The sequence below is a fragment of the Haematobia irritans genome, chromosome 3 (assembly GCF_050003625.1).
Source record: "Haematobia irritans isolate KBUSLIRL chromosome 3, ASM5000362v1, whole genome shotgun sequence".
In the NCBI taxonomy this organism is placed as follows: domain Eukaryota; kingdom Metazoa; phylum Arthropoda; class Insecta; order Diptera; family Muscidae; genus Haematobia; species Haematobia irritans.
In genome coordinates this window covers 218,764,483-218,788,361 of record NC_134399.1, presented here as the reverse complement: position 1 = coordinate 218,788,361, position 23,879 = coordinate 218,764,483, and the positions used below count along the sequence as shown (strand labels likewise).

At 28.5% G+C, this 23,879-nt stretch overlaps 1 protein-coding gene across 2 annotated transcripts in view; it reads left to right on the top strand.

Annotated features, from left to right (window-relative positions):
• Dlic (dynein light intermediate chain) overlaps positions 1-15,352 on the top strand; it is a 28,985-nt gene extending 13,633 nt beyond the window's left edge. Inside the window, exons 1-7 of one of the 2 annotated variants that reach the window (XM_075302913.1) lie at positions 3,491-3,621; positions 4,122-4,312; positions 6,843-7,243; positions 7,314-7,543; positions 7,609-7,720; positions 8,587-8,766; positions 14,203-15,352. In XM_075302913.1, coding sequence (XP_075159028.1) covers positions 3,491-3,621; positions 4,122-4,312; positions 6,843-7,243; positions 7,314-7,543; positions 7,609-7,720; positions 8,587-8,766; positions 14,203-14,457 — 1,500 coding nt within the window. In that variant the 3' untranslated portion in view covers positions 14,458-15,352. Of the gene's footprint in view, positions 1-3,490; positions 3,622-4,121; positions 4,313-6,842; positions 7,244-7,313; positions 7,544-7,608; positions 7,721-8,586; positions 8,767-14,202 lie in introns of those variants that run through there. The other variant, XM_075302914.1, reaches the window with a different exon arrangement.
• The last annotated feature ends 8,527 nt before the right edge of the window (positions 15,353-23,879 follow it).

Here is a 23,879-nt window from a genome sequence, read left to right as displayed (position 1 = left end):
TTTTTCGGAAGGTTCAAGTGTACTTCACTTTGGGTTGAGTGAACTACCCGAATTTATTCTGATAATTGGTTGATAGTTTTGCTGCAAGTAGAGGAATGTGGTAATTCCGAAACAGCTGTACATCCAACCATCTTGTAGTCTATAGGGCTTTGCCTAAATAAACTTGACAAGCATACTTTTCCTCTGTTGATTAAGCTACACTTGTAGTTTTAGTCAATACATGGTTTTAAGCTGAAATTAAAAACAACAATAATAATTTTAATTCTATAGAAATTTTGTCAAAATTTTATTTCTAAAAAAAATACCAAATCTTATTTCTATAAAAAAATTGTGCCAAAATTTTATTTCTATAGAAAAGTTTGTCAAAATTGTATTTCTATAGAAAATTTTGTCAAAATTGTATTTCTATCGAAAATTTTGTCAAAATTGTATTTCTATAGATAATATTGGCAAAATTGTATTTCTATAGAAAATTTTGTCAAAATTTTTTTTCCATAGAAAATATTATCAAAATTTTATTTCTATAGAAAATTTTGTCAAAACTTTATTTCTATAGAAAATTTTGTCAAAATGTTATTTCTATAGAAAATTTTGTCAAAATTTTATTTCTATAGAAAATTTTGTCAAAATTTTATTTCTATAGAAAATTTTGTCAAAATTTTATTTCTATAGAAAATTTTGTCAAAATTTTATTTCTATAGAAAATTTTGTAATAATTTTATTTCTATAGAAAATTTTGTCAAAATTGTATTTCTATAGATAATTTTGTCAAAATTGTATTTCTATAGATAATTTTGTCAACATTTTGTCAAAATTTTATTTCTATAGAAAATTTTGTCTAAATTGTATTTCTCTAGAAAATTTTGTCAAAATTGTATTTCTATAGAAAATTTTGTCAAAAATTGGTTTCTATAGAAAATTTTGTCAAAATTTTATTTCTATAGAAAATTTTGTCAAAATTTTATTTCTATAGAAATTTTGTCAAAATTTTATTTCTATAGAAAATTTTGTCAAATTTTATTTCTAAAGAAAATTTCAAAATTTTATTTGTTAAAATTTTATTTATATAGAAAATTTTGTTAAAATTTTATTTCTATAGATAATTTTGTCAAAAGTTTATTTCTATAGAAAATTTTGTCAAAAATTTATTTCTATAAAAAATTTCGTCAAAATTTAATTTCTATAGAAAATATTGTAAAAATTTTATTTCTATAGAAAATGTTGTCAAAATTTTATTATTTTATTATAGAAAATTTTGTCAAAATTTTATTTCTATAGACAATTTTGTCAAAATTTTATTTCTATAGACAATTTTGTCAAAATTTAATTCTATAGACAATTTTGTCAAAATTTTATTTCTATAGAAAATTTTGTCAAAATTTTATTTCTATAGCAAATTTTGTCAAAATTTTATTTCTATAGAAAATTTTGTCAAAATTTTATTTCTATAGATAATTTTGTCAAAATTTTATTTCTATAGAAAATTTTGTAATAATTTTATTTCTATAGAAAATTTTGTCAAAATTGTATTTCTATAGATAATTTTGTCAAAATGTCATTTCTATAGAAAATTTTGTCAAAATTGTATTTCTCTAGAAAATTTTGTCAAAATTGTATTTCTATAGAAAATGTTGTCAAAATTTTATTTCTATAGAAAATTTTGTCAAAATTTTATTTCTATAGAAAATTTTGTCAAAATTTTATTTCTATAGAAAATTTTGTCAAAATTTTATTTCTATAGAAAATTTTGTCAAAATTTTATTTCTATAGAAAATTTTGTCAAAATTTTATTTCTATAGAAAATTTTGTTAAAATTGTATTCCTATAGAAAATTTTGTCAAAATTTTATTTCTATAGAAAATTTTGTCAAAATTTTATTTCTATAGATAATTTTGTCAAAATGTCATTTCTATAGAAAATTTTGTCAAAATTGTATTTCTCTAGAAAATTTTGTCAAAATTGTATTTCTATAGAAAATTTTGTCAAAATTTTATTTCTATAGAAAATTTTGTCAAAATTTTATTTCTATAGAAAATTTTGTCAAAATTTTATGTCTATAGAAAATTTTGTCAAAATTTTATTTCTATAGAAAATTTTGTCAAAATTTTATTTCTATAGAAAATTTTGTCAAAATTTTATTTCTATAGAAAATTTTGTCAAAATTTTATTTCTATAGAAAATTTTGTCAAAATTTTATTTCTATAGAAAATTTTGTAAACATTTTATTTCTATAGAAAATCTTGTCAAAAGTTTATTTGCATAGAAAATTTTGTCAAAATTTTATTTCTATAGAAAATATTGTAAAAATTTTGTCAAAATTTTATTTCTATAGAAAATTTTGTCAAAATTTTATTTCTATTGAAAATTTTGTCAAAATTGTATTTCTATAGAAAATTTGTAAAAAATTTTATTTCTAGAGAAAATTTTTTCAAAATTTTATTTCTATGGAAAATTTTGTCAAAATTTTATTTCTATAGAAAATTTTGTCAAAATTTTATTTCTATAGAAAATTTTGTCAAAATTTTATTATTTCTATAGAAAATTTTGTCAAAATTTTATTATTTTATTATAGAAAATTTTGTCAAAATTTTATTTCTATAGAAAATTTTGTCAAAATTTTATTTCTATAGAAAATATTGTAAAAATTTTGTCAAAATTTTATTTCTATAGAAAATTTTGTCAAAATTTTATTTCTATAGAAAATTTTGTCAAAATTGTATTTCTATAGAAAATTTTTAAAAAATTTTATTTCTAGAGAAAATTTTGTCAACATTTTATTTCTATAGATAATTTTGTCAAAATTTTATTTCTATAGAAAATTTTGTCAAAATTTTATTTCTATGGAAAATTTTGTCAAAATTGTATTTCTATAGAAGATTTTGTCAAAATTTTATTTCTATAGAAAATTTTGTAGAAAATTGTATTTCTATTCCACCCATTTTCCCACACCACTGATTTTGTATACAACATATTTTGTGTTCTCTTATTATTTATACAACAACTCCCATTTGGAGCAAAAATCAATGGAATTACAAATTTCTTGAAACTCTGAAATATACAAACAAATGCCATAAATTCAAATACTCAATGTGTTGTAGACTAAACATTCCAAATTATAGTTGAGTTGTGGATAAATAATGTTAGAAAAAGTCTTCAACATTTCACTCACATTAATATTTCAATGGGTAGTTGAACTCAAAACTGACTATGGTCATAAAACGGAAGTGAATAGAAAATTACCCCTATGCCATTGTCCTTTTGATATCTTGGCTGGTCGTTACTAACTACGCTACACCTAACAATCAGAGCCGGAGAATGACAAAACCATTTGTGACAAGGACATACAGTGGTCAAATAATTCCAAGTAATTGAATATTGAAATTAAATTATAATAAATTGTGCCCGTAACCATTTAATTACGGGCTTTGACCAATATTTCTTATAAAATTTGCATGTTCGATATAGTCAGTGCGTGTTGGATGTATCAATGATGAAATCCAAACAACCTTTACAATACACAAATGCTCACGAGAATGATGATTTAAATGTTTTTCAAATGCTTCGCAGTGAAATAACCAAATTACAATTGTCAAGCGAAGAAAATGATAAACGGAGAAGGAAGTAAGTATAGAGGATTGCGAATTATAATGGATCCATTAAAAATGTATGAAACTATGTCCTTGGCCAGAGCAACGTTGTTGATTTCTTTTTGCTGTTTTTGATAACAAGTCTTGAAATTGAAATGGAATTGCAAATAACGAAGAGGAGGTTCATATATAATAAATAATACAGTTATCCCCTTCCTCTTAGGTTAGTTGCAAACTGACCACAAAAATAAATATACTTAGTGTTACCATCACAACCTTGTATACCTAGAATAGAAGGTTTATTAGAAGCTAAGTGGGTGGAATGACTCAATTATTTCTCCGACAAGTTTTAACAATAAAATTATGTTTGGGTATGAATGAATAGCAAAGAATTACTAGAAGAGGTAAAGCATTCTACTATTAGACAAACCGAAGGTATTGGCAGTTCTATTAATATGACATGGTGATTTCACAGGTTGTAATTATGTTTTATATAGAAATGTTTTAAAATGTCTATCCTATTTTTATTTTCAGGTCTTCTATTCTGAGCGAAGTTCAGAAACAAGGCAGCACAAAACTTCCATCGAACAAATCGGTATTAGTATTGGGTGATAATGCTACTGGTAAAACGACATTAGTTGCCAAACTGCAGGGCGTAGAAAATCCCAAAAAAGGTTCAGGTTTGGAATATGCCTACATTGATGTCAAAGATGAATACAGAGATGGTGAGTAGTATTTTGTTTCTTTAAATGATTTTGTTTTTATTCGAATATAGGTTAATATACTATTATCATTATATTTCAATTTTTCATTTATTTGCTCAATTTTATAATATTATATATAAATAAAATGTTAAAAAAATTTCTATAGAAATAAAATTTGGACAAAATATTCTATAGAAATAAAGTTTTGACAAAATATTCTATAGAAAATTTTCTATAGAAAAAATTTTTTTGACAAAATTTTCGATAGAAATAAAATTTTGGCAAAATATTCTATAGAAATAAAATGTTGACAAAATATTCTATAGAAATAAAATGTTGCCAAACTTTCTAGAGAAATAAAATTTGGACAAAATTTTCTATAGAAATAAAGTTTTGAGAAAATTTTCTCTAGAAATAAAATTGTGACAAAATTTTCTATAGAAATAAAATTTTGATAAATTTTTCTATAGAAATAAAATGTTGACAAAATTTTCTATAGAAATAAAATTTTGACTAAATTTTCTATAGAAATAAAATGTTGACTAAATTTTCTATAGAAATAAAATGTTGCCAAATTTTCTAGAGAAATAAAATTTGGACAAAATTTTCTATAGAAATAAAGTTTTGAGAACATTTTCTCTAGAAATAAAATTGTGACAAAATTTTCTATAGAAATAAAATTTTGATAAATTTTTCTATAGAAATAAAATGTTGACAAAATTTTCTATAGAAATAAAATTTTGACTAAATTTTCTATAGAAATAAAATGTTGACTAAATTTTCTATAGAAATAAAATTTTGACGAAATTGTCTATAGAAATAAAATTTGACAAAATTTTCTATAGAAATAAAGTTTTGAGAAAATTTTTTAAATAAATAAAATTTTGACAAAATTTTCTATAGAAATAAAATTTTGACAAAATTTTCTATAGAAATAAAGTTTTGACAAAATTTTCTAGAGAAACAAAATTTGGACAAAATTTTCTATAGAAATAAAGTTTTGAGAAAATTTTCTCTAGAAATAAAATTTTGAGAAAATCTTCTCTAGAAATAAAATTTTGACATTTTCTATAGAAATAAAATATTGACAAAATTTTCTATAGAAATAAAATTTTGACAAAATTTTCTATAGAAATAAAATTTTGACAAAATTTTCTATAGAAATAAAATTTTGACAAAATTTTCTATACAAATAAATTTTGACAAAATTTTCTATAGAAATAAAATTTTGACAAAATTTTCTATATAAATAAAATTTTGACTAAATTTTCTATAGAAATAAAATTTTGACAAAATTTTCTATAGAAATAAAATTTTGACAAAATTTTCTATATAAATAAAATTTTGACAAAATTTTCTATAGAAATAAAGTTTTGACAAAATTTTCTATAGAAATAAAATTTTAACAAAATTTTCGATAGAAATAAAATTTTGGCAAAATATTCTATAGAAATAAAATTTTGACAAAATTTTCTATAGAAAAAAAATTTTGTTGACAAAATTTTCTAAAGAAATAAAATTTCGACAAAATTTTCTAGAGAAATAAAATTTTGACAAAATTTTCTATAGAAATTATGTTTTGAGATAATCTTCTCTAGAAATAACATTTTGACAAAATTTTCACTAGAAATAAAATTTTGAAAAAATTTTCTATAGAAATACAATTTTGACAAAATTTTCTATAGAAATTAAATTTTCACAAAATTTTCTATAGAAATAAAATTTTTACGAAATTTTTTTATAAATTAAATATCTTTAAAAATTTTAATTTTTTATATTTTCGGTCATACTATCAAAGTCCATTGTAAGTTCTCTTTTTGTGTAGAAGTAGTAACTTTCCCTTGTTGGTTCAAGCTAAAAAATATGGTGCTAAAATATAGAACATTTAAAAAAAAAAAAAAACATTTTTTCATACTAACCACACAAATTGTATCGAAAATTTCAAAATAAGATTTTTTAAATTTGGTAGATTTTTGGTAAGATTTTCTTCAAATTTTGGTAGATTATTTTTGTCATATGTGATCCTTTTCAAATCAAATGAAAGTTTTTGCAAGGTTACAATACTAATTTCGTCAATATTTGCAGTGTTTGTTTGCATTCTTATTTTTTTATTTTAAAACATTAGTATTCTCTGTAACCGTACATGTTTATTCCGATATGGCTAAAATTTTAACATTTAATGAAAATGTTGTACTCATTTGAATATGCTACGAGCATATTCCCACATGAATTCGAGGGTTTTCAATTTTTTTTCTCTTATTTGCTTTGTTTTTTGGCTGTTTAATATACTTACATGTCTGTAGTTATCATAATTTATTAAAAAAATCAATCATTGCAAATGTCGAAAGATGATTTCCAAAATTTTGAAAAATCTATTATTTCCAAAAGGTCGAAAATCTTAAAATTTGAAAAAGTAGAGGGTGATTGTTTTATTAGGTATTGTATTCAAAAAGTTACTCAAACTAAGTTTTAGCTCTTAAACCAATTTAGGGTTTCTGATTTGAATGAAAATAAAACAAAAATTTATTTAACATTTTTTTTCTCTTTACAGACATGACCCGTTTAAGCGTGTGGGTCTTAGATGGGGATCCAGGCCATAAAAATCTCTTACATTTCGCTTTGAATGAAACCAACTATGCACACACATTGGTCATACTAACAGTATCTATGACACAGCCATGGTATTGGCTGGAGCAACTTAACCATTGGATTAAGGTGTTATCCGATCACATAGAGACACTGAAACTAGAACCTGGAGAAAAAGAAGAAGCCCGCCAACGTTTAATAACCTCATGGCAAAGTTATTGTGAAGTTGGTGATGATTTAGATCCCGGATCACCTGTAAAACGCACGATGAGAAATAATTCTGTAGATGATGATGATTTGTTGCCTCTTACCGATGGGGCGCTAATCACAAATTTGGGTTTGGACATTGTTGTAGTGGTTACAAAGGTAAAACAAACGGGAAACATATGTGCATATCAAAAATTACATATTTACAATATTTTATACTCTTTTTAAGACGGACTACATGACCACACTGGAGAAAGAATACGACTATCGAGATGAGCACTTTGATTTTATACAACAGTGGATAAGGCGTTTTTGTTTACAACATGGCACCTCCCTCTTCTATACAAGTGTCAAAGAAGACAAAAACTGTGATCTCCTTTATAAATATTTAACACATCGAATCTATGGACTACCATTCCGTACACCTGCCCTAGTCGTTGAAAAAGATGCAGTTCTAATGTATGTTTTCCATTTTTATAGATCTTGATCATAATTTTTATTTTTATGTTTTTATATATTTTCAGTCCTGCCGGTTGGGATAGCTTAAAGAAAATAAGTATTTTATATGAGAATATGCATTCTTGTAAAGCTGAAGATTATTACACAGATATTATAACGGCGCCACCTTCCAGAAAAGTAAGAAAAATGTTGTTATTAAAATAAAATAAATAGGGATTGGTTTCGAGAAGTAGAGCTGTGCTTCAGGTGGAAGAACATTGATGTTATTCAATTTTCATAAAAAATATCGTAAAACTCTGATGTGTGCATATATAGAAAGAAAATGTATATGAATGTTATTTATTTTATTTATTTATTGTTTAATTTATTATAATTACAAATTATAATAAACTTATTTATACGTGTTCTAGCAACTAGAGGCTATCGGCATACTATCGAGTATGTTCTGGATTTTCCCTTCAAATAGATTTCACATTCCACTTTAATTTCCCCCCTAAAATTTTTGGATGTTCTTGGTCTCCCGTGAAGCTAGGTTTTTCGAAATCGCTTGCCAAAAAATTAAAGTCTGCACTTCATATGACTTGAAAAGGAAAATGTAAATATATAATCATATGTTGCACAATTCTTTTATTTTAAGTTCGTGACAAAATGTAAATCTTTATTTTTGAAAATAAGAAAGATTCCACTAAAAAATCCGTGAAAAGATTTCCCGTCTTTTAAGGGAAAAGTAGCTTACAGAACAACCCCTAGGGGAACAATTCCATACAAGTATTTCATATGAAACCAAGAACAAACTCGTATTTAAATATAAACTTAAATTAGACAATTTGATTTTATTCAATCATTTTTTTTGTATCGAATAGAAAAACCCCAAGCTTGAAAATCCTTTTCTAGTTGTTATAGACTTAAATAATGAAAATTTCTTCTTAAATTCGTTGAATTTTGTCTCCTTCTGAAAAGCTCATCATTTTTTTATTAATATTTTAAAATGTATAAGAAACATATTAACTTGATAAAAATAATCTTTTTTTTATTTTTTATAGGCTGTTTCAAATCGTGAAATTGAAATTCAAACAGAAGATGAACAGACCTTTTTGGCGCGACAGCAGGAAATCATTAAACAAGGCGGCCAAGTACGTAGCGAATCGCCTTTACGCTCACAGGCTAGCAAAGCTATGCCTCGAACTCCTGGCTCAGCTGGTCAAAATTCACCCAGTAGAAAGGTAACTATTATTATTATTATTATTATTATTATTATTATTATTATTATTATTATTATTATTATTATTATTATTATTATTATTATTATTATTATTATTATTATTATTATTATTATTATTATTATTATTATTATTATTATTATTATTATTATTATTATTATTATTATTATTATTATTATTATTATTATTATTATTATTATTATTATTATTATTATTATTATTATTATTATTATTATTATTATTATTATTATTATTATTATTATTATTATTATTATTATTATTATTATTATTATTATTATTATTATTATTATTATTATTATTATTATTATTATTATTATTATTATTATTATTATTATTATTATTATTATTATTATTATTATTATTATTATTATTATTATTATTATTATTATTATTATTATTATTATTATTATTATTATTATTATTATTATTATTATTATTATTATTATTATTATTATTATTATTATTATTATTATTATTATTATTATTATTATTATTATTATTATTATTATTATTATTATTATTATTATTATTATTATTTTAATTTTATATTTATAAATAATGCAAATATAATGACATTTCTTTAAACATAATATAAGAAACACGAATTCCCTTCTTCGAGAGCAAATTTGAGCACTCAAATGTAATTTTTTTCTCAGACTCTTGGGGAGAACTTTATCACCTGTACTAATCCCCCCAGTACAATGTGACCAGTTTACTGAAAATTTCTGACATGTTTATCTTACTTAATGTCCGCAGTCTAACCTGGTTCTTTTTATTTATTATTTTATTTTCATTATGTAATTTGAAGCCACATAGCGGCCAATTTATGTAAATTACAATTTCTTATTCATCCAGCAGTAAATAGCTTTTTAGTCCATTAAAAAGTGTGGGTTTTATGTCATGGCATCGATTGTCATGATTGCTTAAGATTTGTATCGATTTTAGTCAAAAACAAAAAGTTTTTACAGATTCCTAGAGTTTAATACTATAAACGATCTAACCCAAAAGTCAATTTTTCCAAAATTTAAAAATCAATCGATTTCATTGAAATCCCTTCCAAGATGTAGAGATTGCGATCAAAACCGACTTTTTAATATGTTTTTATACCCTAAAACTCATAGTGGTCAGGGTATAATAACTTTGATCGGCCAAAAAATGTGCCTACCAGAAATACTGATTTTAGACCCCATAAAATATAAACCGATCGACTCAGAATCACCTCCGGAGTCGATCTAGCCCTTGGTGTCCGTCCGTCCGTCTGTCCATGTATTTGTTGTTCGCAGGATTCCGGTCGCAATTATGAACCGATTTGGATGAAATTTGGTACAGAGTGTTTTTTGGGCACAAGGACGAACGCTATTGAATTTGGAAGAAATCGGATGACATTTAGATATAGCTCCCATATATATGTATCGCCTGATTTCGACAAATGTAGTCACGTTGCCCTTTTTTACAAACCGATCGTCGTCAAATTTTGCACATAGTAAACTTTTTATCACCCTTTATGTTTGCAAAATTTCATCGAAATCGGTTCAGATTTAGATGTAATTTCCATATATATGTGTCGCCGATTTTCCCAAATTTGGCTTCAGTTTATAATATAGCTACAACATATATGTATCGCTCGTTTTTGAAAAATTTACCCCTTATAACTTTATTTCTGATCATAATAGCCTTATTTTGTAACAAATCTTACTCAAAATTAGCACACGGTGATCTACTGTTGTATCAACCAAACTTGGAAAGTTTCATCCATATCGGTTCAGATTTAGATATAGCTCCCATATATATGCATCACTCGATTTTCCCAAATTTGGCCATAAGACTTATTTATTAACTAATGCTACTCAAATTTCTAATATTGAAGTATTAGCTGATTGTTACATGTAGCTCTTACATAAATATATTTCCCAAGTTTCACAAATTTATTTAAATATTTATTTTATACAAATTTATACAAATTTTTATTTATTACCCATAATATCTTCGCGAGTGTGCGTAACGAATTTTTAGTGACATCCTAGGTGGTAAGAGTTTTATAACGCACTCGATTTTAACCATACTCATGTTTTCAGTCAGGTTCTAAAGGTAAATCACTCATAAAATTATTCGTGAGTCACAAGGTTTTTCGTGAGTCACGACATTTTTCGTGCGTCACGACATTTAAAAGATTTTCGTGCGTGAGTACAAATTTTCTTTTCTTGAGCGTGAGTCCTACCAAAAAATATCGTGCGTGAGTGTGCGTGAATAAGATATCCCACAAACATTGTTTACTAATTCAGTAGGGGTAGTTTAGGGTATGACATAGTCGGCCTGGCCCGACTTTCTACTTTACTCACTTGTTTTAAGTTAAAAATTGATTATTCTGTTAGGTTTCGCCAACATAAAAATTCGCTTAATTAGGCAAAATAATATTCCAATATGCACTTCAAAAAGATGCCATTTTTATACCCACCACCATTGAATGGTGATGGGGGTAAAATAAGTTAGTTATTCCGTTTGTAACACATCGAAATATCGATTTCGATCAGGGAGATATTCTAAGACGGTATAAGCATGTCCGTCTGTCCGTTTGTCTGTCTGTTGTAATCACGCTACAGCACATATTCGTCTTTTGTTTGCAGGCAGGTCAGGTTCGAAGATTGGCTATATCGGTCCAAGTTTTGATAGTCCCCATGTAAACCGCCCACCCGATTTGGGGTCTTGGGCTTTTAAAACCCATAGTTTTTATCCAATTTGCCTGAAATTGGAAATCTAGAGATGCTTTAAGACCATCAAAGAGTGTGCCAAAAATGATGCCTAACGGTCCATGTTTCGGTATAGCCCCCATATAGACCGATTTCCGGATTTTGCGTCTTGGACGTCTAGAAACTGTATTTACAACCTGATTTGCCTGAAATTGGAAATCTAGAGGTATTTTAGGACCATAAAGAGATGTGTCGAAAATGGTCCGTATCGGTCCATGTTTTTGTACAGCCCCCATATAGACCGATCTTCAGATTTTATTTCTTGGGCTTCTAGAAACTGTATTTACTATCCGATTTGCCTGATATTTTAAATCTAGAGGTATTTTATAACCACAAATAGGTGTGCACAAAATGGGATGTATCGGTCCATGTTTTGGTATATCCCCGATATAGACCGATCTCCCGATTTTACTTCTTGGGCGTCTAGATACTCTATTTTCTATCCGATTTGCTTGAAAATCTAGAGGTATTTTAAGACCACAAATATAGATGTCGAAAATGGGGAGTATCGGTCCCCCGATTTGGGGTCTTGAGATTCTAGAAAGCGTAGTTTTTATTCGATTTGCCTAAAATTGGAAATGTAGATTTATTTTAGGACCACAAATAAGTATGCAGAAAATAGGGTGTATCGGTCCCTGTTTCGGTGTAGACCCCTTATAGACCGATCTCCCAAATTTACTTCTTGGGCTTCTAGAATCCGTAGTTCTTATCCAATTTGCTAGAAATTAGAAATCTATAGGTACTTTAAGACCATAAAGAGGTGTGTCGAAAATGGTCCGTATCGGTCCAAGTTTTGGTATAGCCCCCTTATAGACTGATCGCCCGATTTTACTTCTTGTGCTTCTAGAATTCCTAGTTTTTTTCCAGTTTGTGTGAAATTGGAATTCTAGATGTATTTGAGGAACATTAAGAGGTGTGTCGAAAATTTTGAGTATTGGTCCATGTGTTGGTATAGCCCCCATATAGACCTACCTCCCCACGGATTTATTTCTTGGGCTGCTAGAATCTGTAGTTTTTTATTCACTTTGCCTGAAAATGTAAATATACTGTTTTTTTTTTTTTTTGGGAGCCACCGTGGTGCAATGGTTAGCATGCCCGCCTTGCATACACAAGTTCGTGGGTTCGATTCCTGCTTCGACCGAACACAAAAAGTTTTTCAGCGGTGGATTATCCCACCTCAGTAATGCTGGTGACATTTCTGAGGGTTTCAAAGCTTCTCTAAGTGGTTTCACTGCAATGTGGAACGCCGTTCGGACTCGGCTATAAAAAGGAGGTCCCTTGTCATTGAGCTTAACATGGAATCGGGCAGCAATCAGTGATAAGGGAGAAGTTCACCAATGTGGTATCACAATGGTCTGAATAGTCTAAGTGAGCCTGATACATCGGGTATTTTAGACCCTCGAAATTTTGTATCGCATTTATTTCTACCGGTCCATTATGTAAGACATTGATCGATCGACCGATTCACTTCTTGGGGGCATATCAGGAGCACTGATCATAAAAATTGCTTGAAACCAAAAGTAAAATTTCCTAATTTTACACCTCGTTATCATTGAAAAAATGGCGGTAAAAATCTACAGATTTGAGATTTCAAATCAAGGCTTTTTTCATCACTTACACGATATTTCTCGAAAATTCAAACAAAATTGGTTCTTATAAATCCAACATCTGATCTAGTCTTCATAGGTAGAATCTTTAAATTTATCTTCGGGAAGTGTACTGGTTGAATTGATCTGCTCGGGAGAATATCTGTCAAGATACCCGCACCGACGAAGAGTTTTCAAAGTAAACTATTATATTTGATTCATGGTGGTGGGTATTTAAGATTCGGCCCGGCCGAACTTACTGTATATAAAGGGTGGTTAAAATTTCAAGGGCCGATGTTGATTTTGAATAAAATACAAACTATTTAGGAAATTATTTTAATTTTATTTTATTATGATATATTGGTATTACTCAATTATGTGTGGAACAAAATATCGGCCAAATGGCACACCTTCATCCGATGGTCCAAATTTTCAATGACGCTGAGGCATAATGGAGGTTCTATGCCGTTAATGTGCCGAATTATCTCATCCTTTAGCTCTTGAATTGTTGCTGGCTTATCGACGTACACCTTTTCTTTCAAATAACCCCAAAGAAAAAAGTCCAACGGTGTCAAATCACATGATCTTGGCGGCCAATTGACATCGCACATTGAAAATGTGCCTCATCACTGAAGATGATTTTCTTCGAAACTTGATCATTCACTATTGCCATTTCTTGGAACCATTTAACACGTTGTTGGATTGTGTATCTCTCCATGGTTCAAATTGAGTAAGTCTGAAATAGAGAAATGTCAAATAAAATTCGGAGAAAAACTTGACGTTAGGTGTGGTTCACATTCAACATCGGCCCTTACAATTTAACCACCTTTTACTTGTTTTATAATATATCGATTCTCGACATTTTATACCTAAAATGAGATCTGCAAGACTCGTAATAGTTTATAATCCATTACAACTCTGTATATCCCATGTATCAGCTACATATATTTAATTTTTTTTAATAGTTTTAAAACGGATTAACTAAACAGTTACTAAATAAGAAAAAAACATATTTTTCTAATCGTGTTATAAATAATCAAATTTTAATCACAATTTTTATTTTTTCTATTTTTTTAAATATTTAGCCGACTGATGTTAAAATGAATCCCGCAACACCTGGTGGTGAAGGTGTATTAGCAAATTTCTTCAATTCATTGTTGCACAAAAAATCTGGCTCCCCAGCCACACCACCCGGAGCAATGAGCACACCCAGAACTAATGGTTCCGATAGCCTGCTTACTCCCGACAAATTATCAGTACGCACAGATGCTGCTGCGGAATTGGATCGTTTGGCGAGAAGTGTAAAGAAAGATGTAGATTTTTCACAAAGTGAATGTTAGAAAAACCACTATAACAAAACAACAAAATAGAGCAACACTCAATTTAAAGAGAAACACAACACAACAAAAGAAATAATAGCATTCAAAAGAAGAGGCACTAACTAATTTTCGAGATACTCCTAAATTTGTTACACAAAAAAAGTGAAAAAAAATAACAACAACACATACCCAAAATTATAAAAAGAAAATATATTAAACAAATCAACAAAATTATAGAAGTTTTAAATATAGTGGATAGAAATTCCCTTTTATATACATAGGAAAACTCAACAACAACAAAAAAAAAGAAACAACATATTAAGAGATAAATCAATATTAGAACATCCTTAAGGCCTTTCTAACAATCCTCATAATCAATTTATATAACTATGTATACACACTATACATCCGTACTTTAAAGCCTACCTTACTCATAAACCTAAAGATACTTAGCAAGCATAAACAAACCAAAATCGTACTAGAAAAAGTAACCAACTACAAAAAAAAAATGTCCACATGAATTTAATTTCCTATATAAATCTTTTACATATGTTTATATAAAATTAATCTACTTTAAATTATTTTTCAATGCCTGCTCCATAACTGTTATCTATTACTATATATAAATATTTTTTTTAATAGTTTTTAAAATTGTGCTCAGTTATTTCCTTTTCTCCCCAATTTTTATTTCTTTTATTAGTATTTTCTCTTTTAATTTCTTTTGCTGTTTATTAATTGATTATTAAATATTTGTCTAACAGAGAACTCATTTAATCAAATTATAAAGTATTGTCCACATAACTTTACAAATGTAAAACGAAACGAATAGAAAAAAGGGTATCAACACTTTTTCTATAAAAAAAACAACTGTTAATATGGCTGAATAATAAAAAGAAAAGTATTTTTTAAAACTAAATAGTCATTCATTTTTTTAATGTTTCGTGTTTTTAATTGCTGATATAAGGCATAGAGCAATTAATATAGAAAACACGTATTTGTATAAATGGAAGACATTTTTTTTTAAAACATTCTATGCTTGGAAAATAGAAAAAATCTCATGAAGACAAGAATTGTATAATGCAAATTGAAATCGCCGGGAATTTATGTTAACCTAACCTAACATAGGATATTCAGAGTTCAGTACAGTGGGTAACGAATATAAGAAACTTAACAAAATACACATGTTTTCTTATAAGAAAAAAATTGACTTGGTGTGCTTTCTAAGATTAACCCCCATTTTCATGAAGCTTCGTTAGTGACCCGTTAGATAACGAACTTTTAAACCGTACTATGAACATATATGTCATCTTGCCTATTTATTCCATATGCCAGTTAGGAATTTATGTTAACTGATGACATTTTTTCAGTTAAAGTTAACCGGAGAAAAGATATTTGCAATTTACTTACGGTTAACTAGGAGTTAAAGGCTAACGAAGCTACATGAAAATGGCCGTAATAGAAATTCCCTTATATCTTAAATATTTTGTGTATTGCTAGTAGTTTTTGTTTTGTACATTTGCACAAATACAATTTTTTTCCAACTAAGCTCATTGTTGACTACGAAATTTATGATAGACGTCATATATTTCCAATCGGTACTTAAAATTATTACTAGTAAAATTTTAGTCAAGTCGAAAAAAATAATATTTTATTAACAATAGGCCCTTGATAAAAAATATAGATTTTCAATACCCGAAGGGGCTATTAAATGAACAAGGTCACTCACAGCATTACAATGTATAGGAAAACACTGTGGCAGATTGAAACCCTAACCTTTTGCTGTATATCTTGAAGATGTTGTTTTTTCGAAATTATGAAGAAATTGTAGCCGATAATGATAATACAAAATTATAAGAGTTTCATTGTCTAAATAAATTTAATAGCCTAAAACTCTACAGTACAGGTCTAAAAGTTGAATATCGTTTAATCAAATCGGCATTTCATAATTGTAGATGTCGTGCAGTTGATTTCGAAAAAATCCAATCACAGCCACTTCGAAATTAGAATTTTTATTTATCAATTCAAAAATGCAGTTTCACAAATGTTTAAAAAAATTATGGCCAGTTTCTCATCCTCCGATTAATTTTAACCGGTGGATAGACCTCCGGTTAGTAAAATTTTTGTATGGGATCAGCTGTTTTATCGACACGATAAATAATAACAAGACATTGAGAAACTGGCCCTTAGAATCACAAATCAAAATCGACTACCATGAAATTTTTCAAACTTGAAATCCCTGAAAACCGGACACTTCTCAAAAGTGGAAAGTTTTCGTGACGGATATAAAAAATGGAAAAATCTACATCAATGTACACCCTCAAAAAACAAAAAAATGTACAGCCTGGTAGAAAAAATTTTATTTACATTTTTTTGTGTGGATATATTTTTAAGGCGCCAATTGGATACTTCCATTATTTTACTCTATAGGTCTCTCCTTCTAAACACATATATATTTATAGGCTATTTCTAAATTAATATATGTTTGCATCTAAGCATATTATATTTACAAACATTTTATGTCCCAAACATAATATGTTCTAATATATTAACATATATGTCCCAAACATGTTATGCTAGTTTATAAGCGTGCACTTAAAAATATTGTGTTAAAAAATTTGAGTTCCAAACATATAATTTTTACACCCAAAAATATGAAAAACAGTCAGGATTGGTCCAAACAAAATATTGTTTGTATTGTTCAAACATATAATATGTTTCACTTTAGAGCATACACTGATAGAAAAAAATTTTAATTACATTTTTTTGTGTGGATATATTTTTAAGGCGCAAATTGGATACTTCCATTATTTTACTTGCAGCATACTCTGTAGGTCTCTCCTTCTAAACACATATATATTTATAGGCTATTTCTAAATTAATATATGTTTGCATCTAAGCATATTATATTTACAAACATTTTATGTCCCAAACATATTAACATATATGTATGTCGCAAACATGTTATGCCAGTTTATGAACATTTTTATGCGTGCACTTAAAAATATTGTGTTAAAAATTTTGATTTCCAAACATATAATTTTTACACCCAAAAATATGAAAAACAGTCTTTTTTTCGTCCGTGTACATTGAAGTCAACTTTTTCAAAAATGGAACAAATTAAGGTTTTATTTTTCTTCTATGACCATTATAATATTTAATGTTTTTAGTTCTTTTGTTGGATTATTTATGTCAAGTTTTTAAAAGATGCAAATAAAACAAATTTCCTGTGGACGTTTCGTTGATTTTCAACAAAAGGGGTTTATCGACATCTATTGAAGGAGTAATAATTTTATATAATTATGTAAAAAAAACCTTTTACTCAAGTTGCTATCAATTTTTGGCGATTCATTTATTTGGGTGTGTATTGGCCAGTGTCAAACATTCAAATTCCAGGATGTTCAATTTGTTTAGAATTAAAAAAAAAACATAAAAAGTCGATTTTGAAAAAAAAAAAAAATAAATAAATCGAAATAAAATAAAAAAATAAAAAGTTTGGTGATTTCTAGATCCGATAATTTATTAAGACCCATATTCTACCACATTTATATAAAAATGTTATAAAAATATGAATCACATCAGTTGATTAAAGTTGTTTTTTCTATTTCTACATAATTACCTCGAACATCCTAAGCACCAGGGAGAACTTGGAATTTTTTTTTTTTACTATTTATTTCAGAGTTGGGATTAATTTCCCCAGCCCTTAGGAACAAGGTGGACATGCTATTTATTTGAACACCGTGGCTCCCAATAGAAAGAAATTAAATGTTAGATTGTATATAATTGTATACTAAATTCACGTTTCACAATGAAAAAGAGAAAATTTGAAAAATTGAATGAAACTAAATCTAAAATCATTTTTTGAAAAAAACAATCTTAACATAAGCATCAATTCATTAAAATGAATTATTAAAGAAAAGTAAACGCCATTTTCACACAAAAACATGAATCCATCATAATGGGAAATTGATTTGGAACTAGACTATCTTTAAACTTTCACAAGGTAATCGTTAAACATTCCCCCTAGATCCAAAAAACCAAAACTTTCAAACGAAAATATGATAAACACTTAGCTATTTTATATAAATTTTCTTAAGAAAACGGCAATATTTTAAAAACTAATTTGTATTTATTTTATTCCGTTTATTAATGAACTTACAAATATCCCAAAAAGACACTTTGCATACTGTAATTAAACCACTAAACCCTTTTTTTTCTTAACACACGTTTTTAATATAACAACACATTCACTTAAAAAAAAATATTATTATTAAAATTAAAAAATAGCAGCGAGTATCTCTTACCCTCTTTCTTCCTTTGATTTTATTGGGAAAAAAGTCTTCAACATTTAAATAGTAGTTTAAAAATGAATTTAGTGCTAAGGATTATCTCTATAAAGAAAAAATGCAACTCTTAACTCGCAAATATTTTCAAAACAGTTCTTTTTTTCACTACTTCAAAGGTCTTCTTTGTAGTCAAGAAACCCTCACATTGTTGGAAACCGTAAAACGCAACATTTTTATATAGCGGAAATATAACCCTATTTATTTAATTGTACTAAATTTTATTTTAGTAAGCTGCAAAAAACAGCAAAAAATTATTTCCAAGGCCTTACAATTTACGTTAAAAATGTGTGTATGTTGTTTTATAGAGGAGTTTGCATTTTTTTTAAATAACATATTCTCCTACTGCTGCTGCTCCTCTTTACATTAAATGTAAAATTTATTATAAATTTTTTTATTTTTATTTATTTCTTTATTTTTAACAAAATAAATTTAATACTAATAATTTAATACTTAACTATATTTGTAAAATTAATTATTTTTGTGTTCTAGTATATTAATGCATAAAACAAGAACGATACAACTTATAAGAATAAAAAAATAAAATATGTTGTAAAGTGTTTAGAATATTATAAAGCTAAATGAACGAAAAAAAAACAGAAAAAACCAACAAATTATATATTTATATAAAATAATTAAGCAATTTATTAATATTATAATAACCATGTCCTATAAGAATTACAAAAATAAAAATTAATCTTTTTGTTTTTTGAAAACTAATTGAAAAAATACCACCATGTTTGGCGTTAAATTTCAATTATTTTTTCTAAAAATAAAAATCAAAAAACAATTGAAAACCGTTTCATAAAAAAAATTTACAAGTTATATGTAAAGAAAAAGGTAAAAATAAAATGAATTAAAAAACGTATCAACGTGCATATATTTGTGGTGAATTTAATATGGTGAAATGTGTATACTTTTTAAAAAGTAGAATCCATAGATCAAACAAACACAGCTTAAAATATTTTTAGTAATTTAGCAGCCCAGCAAAAAAAGCGTCGCCAAAAAAGTAGTGAAAATGTTCTCTTTGGATACGGAAGTGGTGCAAAATTGGCGCAGGAGCGATGAATTTAACAGGGGCTTGTCATATGTCCACCACTTTAAAAGCCGTTGCACTGAATTTGTAACTCTTCTTAAGGTGTGATCCGAATTCAGTGTTTTGGAAGTGAATTAAAAAAGTTTGTGATATTTTGTCAAATAAATAAATTTTATAATTTATTATGATTGTTAATGTATTCCAACGCTTGTCTGTCTATATGGAGGCCTTACCAAATGGACCAATAAAACTAAATCATATACACTTTGTTATGGGTCTAAAATGCCAGTATATTTTCAATTTGTGGCAAAATTTCAGATTCTGAATTTATAAGAACCATTTTTGTTTGAGTTTTAGAGGAATCATAAACATCTCTTGTAAGTGTGCAAGAAAATGATGAAATAACGCCTTGACTTGAAATCTATAATCTGTGGATTTTCATCCCAATTATTTAAATGACTACGAGAAGAAAAATCTGCAAATTTTGCATTCAGTTTCAAGCAATTTTCATGATCAGTGCGTCTTCTATACCCTCAATAAGTGAAATCGGTCTGTATGCAGGCCTTACCAAATGGACCAATAAAATTAAATCATATACACTTTGTTATGGGTCTAAAATGCCAGTATATTTTCAATTTGTGGCAAAACGGATAAAAACTACAATTTCTAGAAACCCTAGGAGTTACATCGGGAGTTCGGTGTAATAGGGGCAATATCAAAACATGGAAGGATACGAAAGTATTCAGCACATTTCATTGTAGTTCTAGAATCTGGACCCCAAATCGGAGGGCTGGTTTATAAGGGGGATATATCAAAAACTGTACCGATACTCAATATATTCGGCACACCCCTTTATGGTCCTAGAATACCTCTAGATTTCCAATTTCAGACAAATTAGGTAAAAACTACGGATTCCAGAAGCCCAAGAAATAAATCTGGAGATCTGTCTATATGGGGGCTATATCGAAACATGGACCGATAATCACCATTTTCGGCACATCACTTTTTGGTCCTAGAATACCTCTAGATTTCAAATGTCAGGCAAATTGGTTAAAAAGTACGGATTCTAGAAGTCCAAGAAGTAAAATCGGGAGATCCGTCTATATGGGGGCTATATCAAAACATGGACCGATACTCACCATTGTCGGCACACCTCTTTGAGGTCCTAGAATACCTCTAGATTTCCAATTTCAGGCAAATTGGGTAAAAACTACGGATTCTAGAAGCCCAAGAAGTAAAATCGGGAGATCGGTCTATATGGGGGCTATATCAAAACATGGACCGATACCCACCATTGCTGGCATACCTCTTTGAGGTCCTAGAATACCTCTAGATTTCAAATTTCGGGTAAATTGGATTAAAACTATGGTTTCTAGAAGCCCAAGAAGTAAAATCGGGAGATCGGTCTATATGGTGGATATATCAAAACATGGAGCGATACACCCCATTTTCGGCACACCTCTAAAATATGGACCGATAGGCACCATTTTCGGTACACTTTTTGATGGTCCTAGAATACCTCTAGATTTCCAATTTCAGGCAAATTGGATAAACATTACAGTTTTTATAAGCCCAAGACCCCAAATCAGGAGGTCGGTTTATATGGGGACTATATCAAAACTTGGACCGATATAGCCCATATTCGGTCAAGTTCGAAGATGGGCTATATGCCTGCAAACAAAAGACGAATCTGTGCCAAATTTCAGGACGATAGCGCTATTATTGAAGGCTGTGGCGTGATTACAACAGACAGACGGACATGCTTATATCGTCTTAGAATTTCTCCCTGATCAAGAATATATATACTTTATATAGTCGGAAATCGATATTTCGATGTGTTACAAACGGAATGACAAAGTTATTATACCCCCGTCACCATTCTATGGTGGTGGGTATAAAAACGCAAATTATAAAGAATTGAATTAATCCCCATTTTCAGGAAGCTCCGTTAGTGCTACGTTAGCTAACGAACTTTTAATCCGTACTATGGACATGTCTGTCATCATTTTTATATATTTCATATGCCAGTTAGGAACTTAACTGCTAAATTTTTTCTGTTAAAGTTAACCGGAGAGAAGATATTTCGATTTTACTTTCTGTTAACTGGGAGTTAAAGTCTAACGGAGATACATGAAAATGGTCGTAAAAGAACTTCCTGTGTAGTTAAAATAAAGAACATTTTCGGAAGTGCATTTAGAACAACTTCCTAAACTTTTTGCTAGGAGTGTTTATTCATTCTAGGTGTTCTCTGCGTGTACGTAATGTGAAAAGCCGTTTGGTCTTTGTTATAAAGGGTGATTCTTTTGAGGTTAGGATTTTCATGCATTAGTATTTGACAGATCACGTGGGATTTCAGACATGGTGTCAAAGAGAAAGATGCTCAGTATGCTTTGACATTTCATCATGAATAGACTTACGATCTGCCACAACGTCGAATTTTCAGTGAATGGGCCCTAGAAAAGTTGGCAGAAAATCCGCTTTTTTATCGACAAATTTTGTTCAGCGATGAGGCTCATTTCTGGTTGAATGGCTACGTAAATAAGCAAAATTGCCGCATTTGGAGTGAAGAGCAACCAGAAGCCGTTCAAGAACTGCCCATGCATCCCGAAAAATGCACTGTTTGGTGTGGTTTGTACGCTGGTGGAATCATTGGACCGTATTTTTTCAAAGATGCTGTTGGACGCAACGTTACGGTGAATGGCGATCGCTATCGTTCGATGCTAACAAACTTTTTGTTGCCAAAAATGGAAGAACTGAACTTGGTTGACATGTGGTTTCAACAAGATGGCGCTACATGCCACACAGCTCGCGATTCTATGGCCATTTTGAGGGAAAACTTCGGAGAACAATTCATCTCAAGAAATGGACCGGTAAGTTGGCCACCAAGATCATGCGATTTGACGCCTTTAGACTATTTTTTGTGGGGCTACGTCAAGTCTAAAGTCTACAGAAAGAAGCCAGCAACTATTCCAGCTTTGGAAGACAACATTTCCGAAGAAATTCGGGCTATTCCGGCCGAAATGCTCGAAAAAGTTGTCCAAAATTGGACTTTCCGAATGGACCACCTAAGACGCAGCCGCGGTCAACATTTAAATGAAATTATCTTCAAAAAGTAAATGTCATGGACCAATCTAACGTTTCAAATAAAGAACCGATGAGAATTTGCAAATTTTATTCGTTTTTTTTTTTTAAAAAGTTATCGAGCTCTTAACAAATCACCCTTTAAAAATACGTCCCGTGTCATTGAGCTAACGATGGAATCGGCCAGCACTCAGTGAAATGGACTGAATAGTCTAAGTGAGCTTGAAATAAAAGGGCAGCCAGTAAACCTAACCTCTCCTACCCCACCCGCCATAGAGCCCAGGTATTTCTCCTTCTGATTACAATTCGTTCCGATCGATGTCGCATGACCTGACTGATCAGCATTTTCATTCTTAGGGTAGGTACTATGTTCGGTTTTCGAGTTGAAAACCACATTATTTTCGCGATTACTTTTCCTTAAATAATCAAAATTATAAATGAAAACAAACTTATTCCTGTAAAGTCTTGCCGAAAACTAATGGAACAAGAAACTATACATCAATTGAGTTAATTTGTCTGCTTTATATTGAACTGTTTTAATAAAGTAACCACGAAAATTTCAACGCGAAAAGCGAACATAGTACTTACCTTTATAAGGAAGTCAAAATTTGGGTCGGTTCCCGGATTGAGTCAAAAGATTCGTCTCGCTTTTTCGTCGCGGTATCCGTATGTTGCAGTAAGTAATCTTTGAGAATTTATTCTAAATTTTTAGAAAAAAATCTGAATCATTGAAAAGAAAATGTATTTTTAATTTGTATCCCCAATATCTAGAGAATGTATATATTTTGTATAGCTTTGAATCTAAATATATTTCATTTTGGAATTAAAAGTTGTAGACATTCAATAGACGAAGGGTGGTGCATTGAGAAAGTGGTTTCAAAGATCACTAAAACATTTTTGTTTGAGGCATTCTACATGATTATGATGTCACTTCTGTATCAGTTCCTATAACCTTGTCTATATTGTAAAATTGTAAATGAATATTT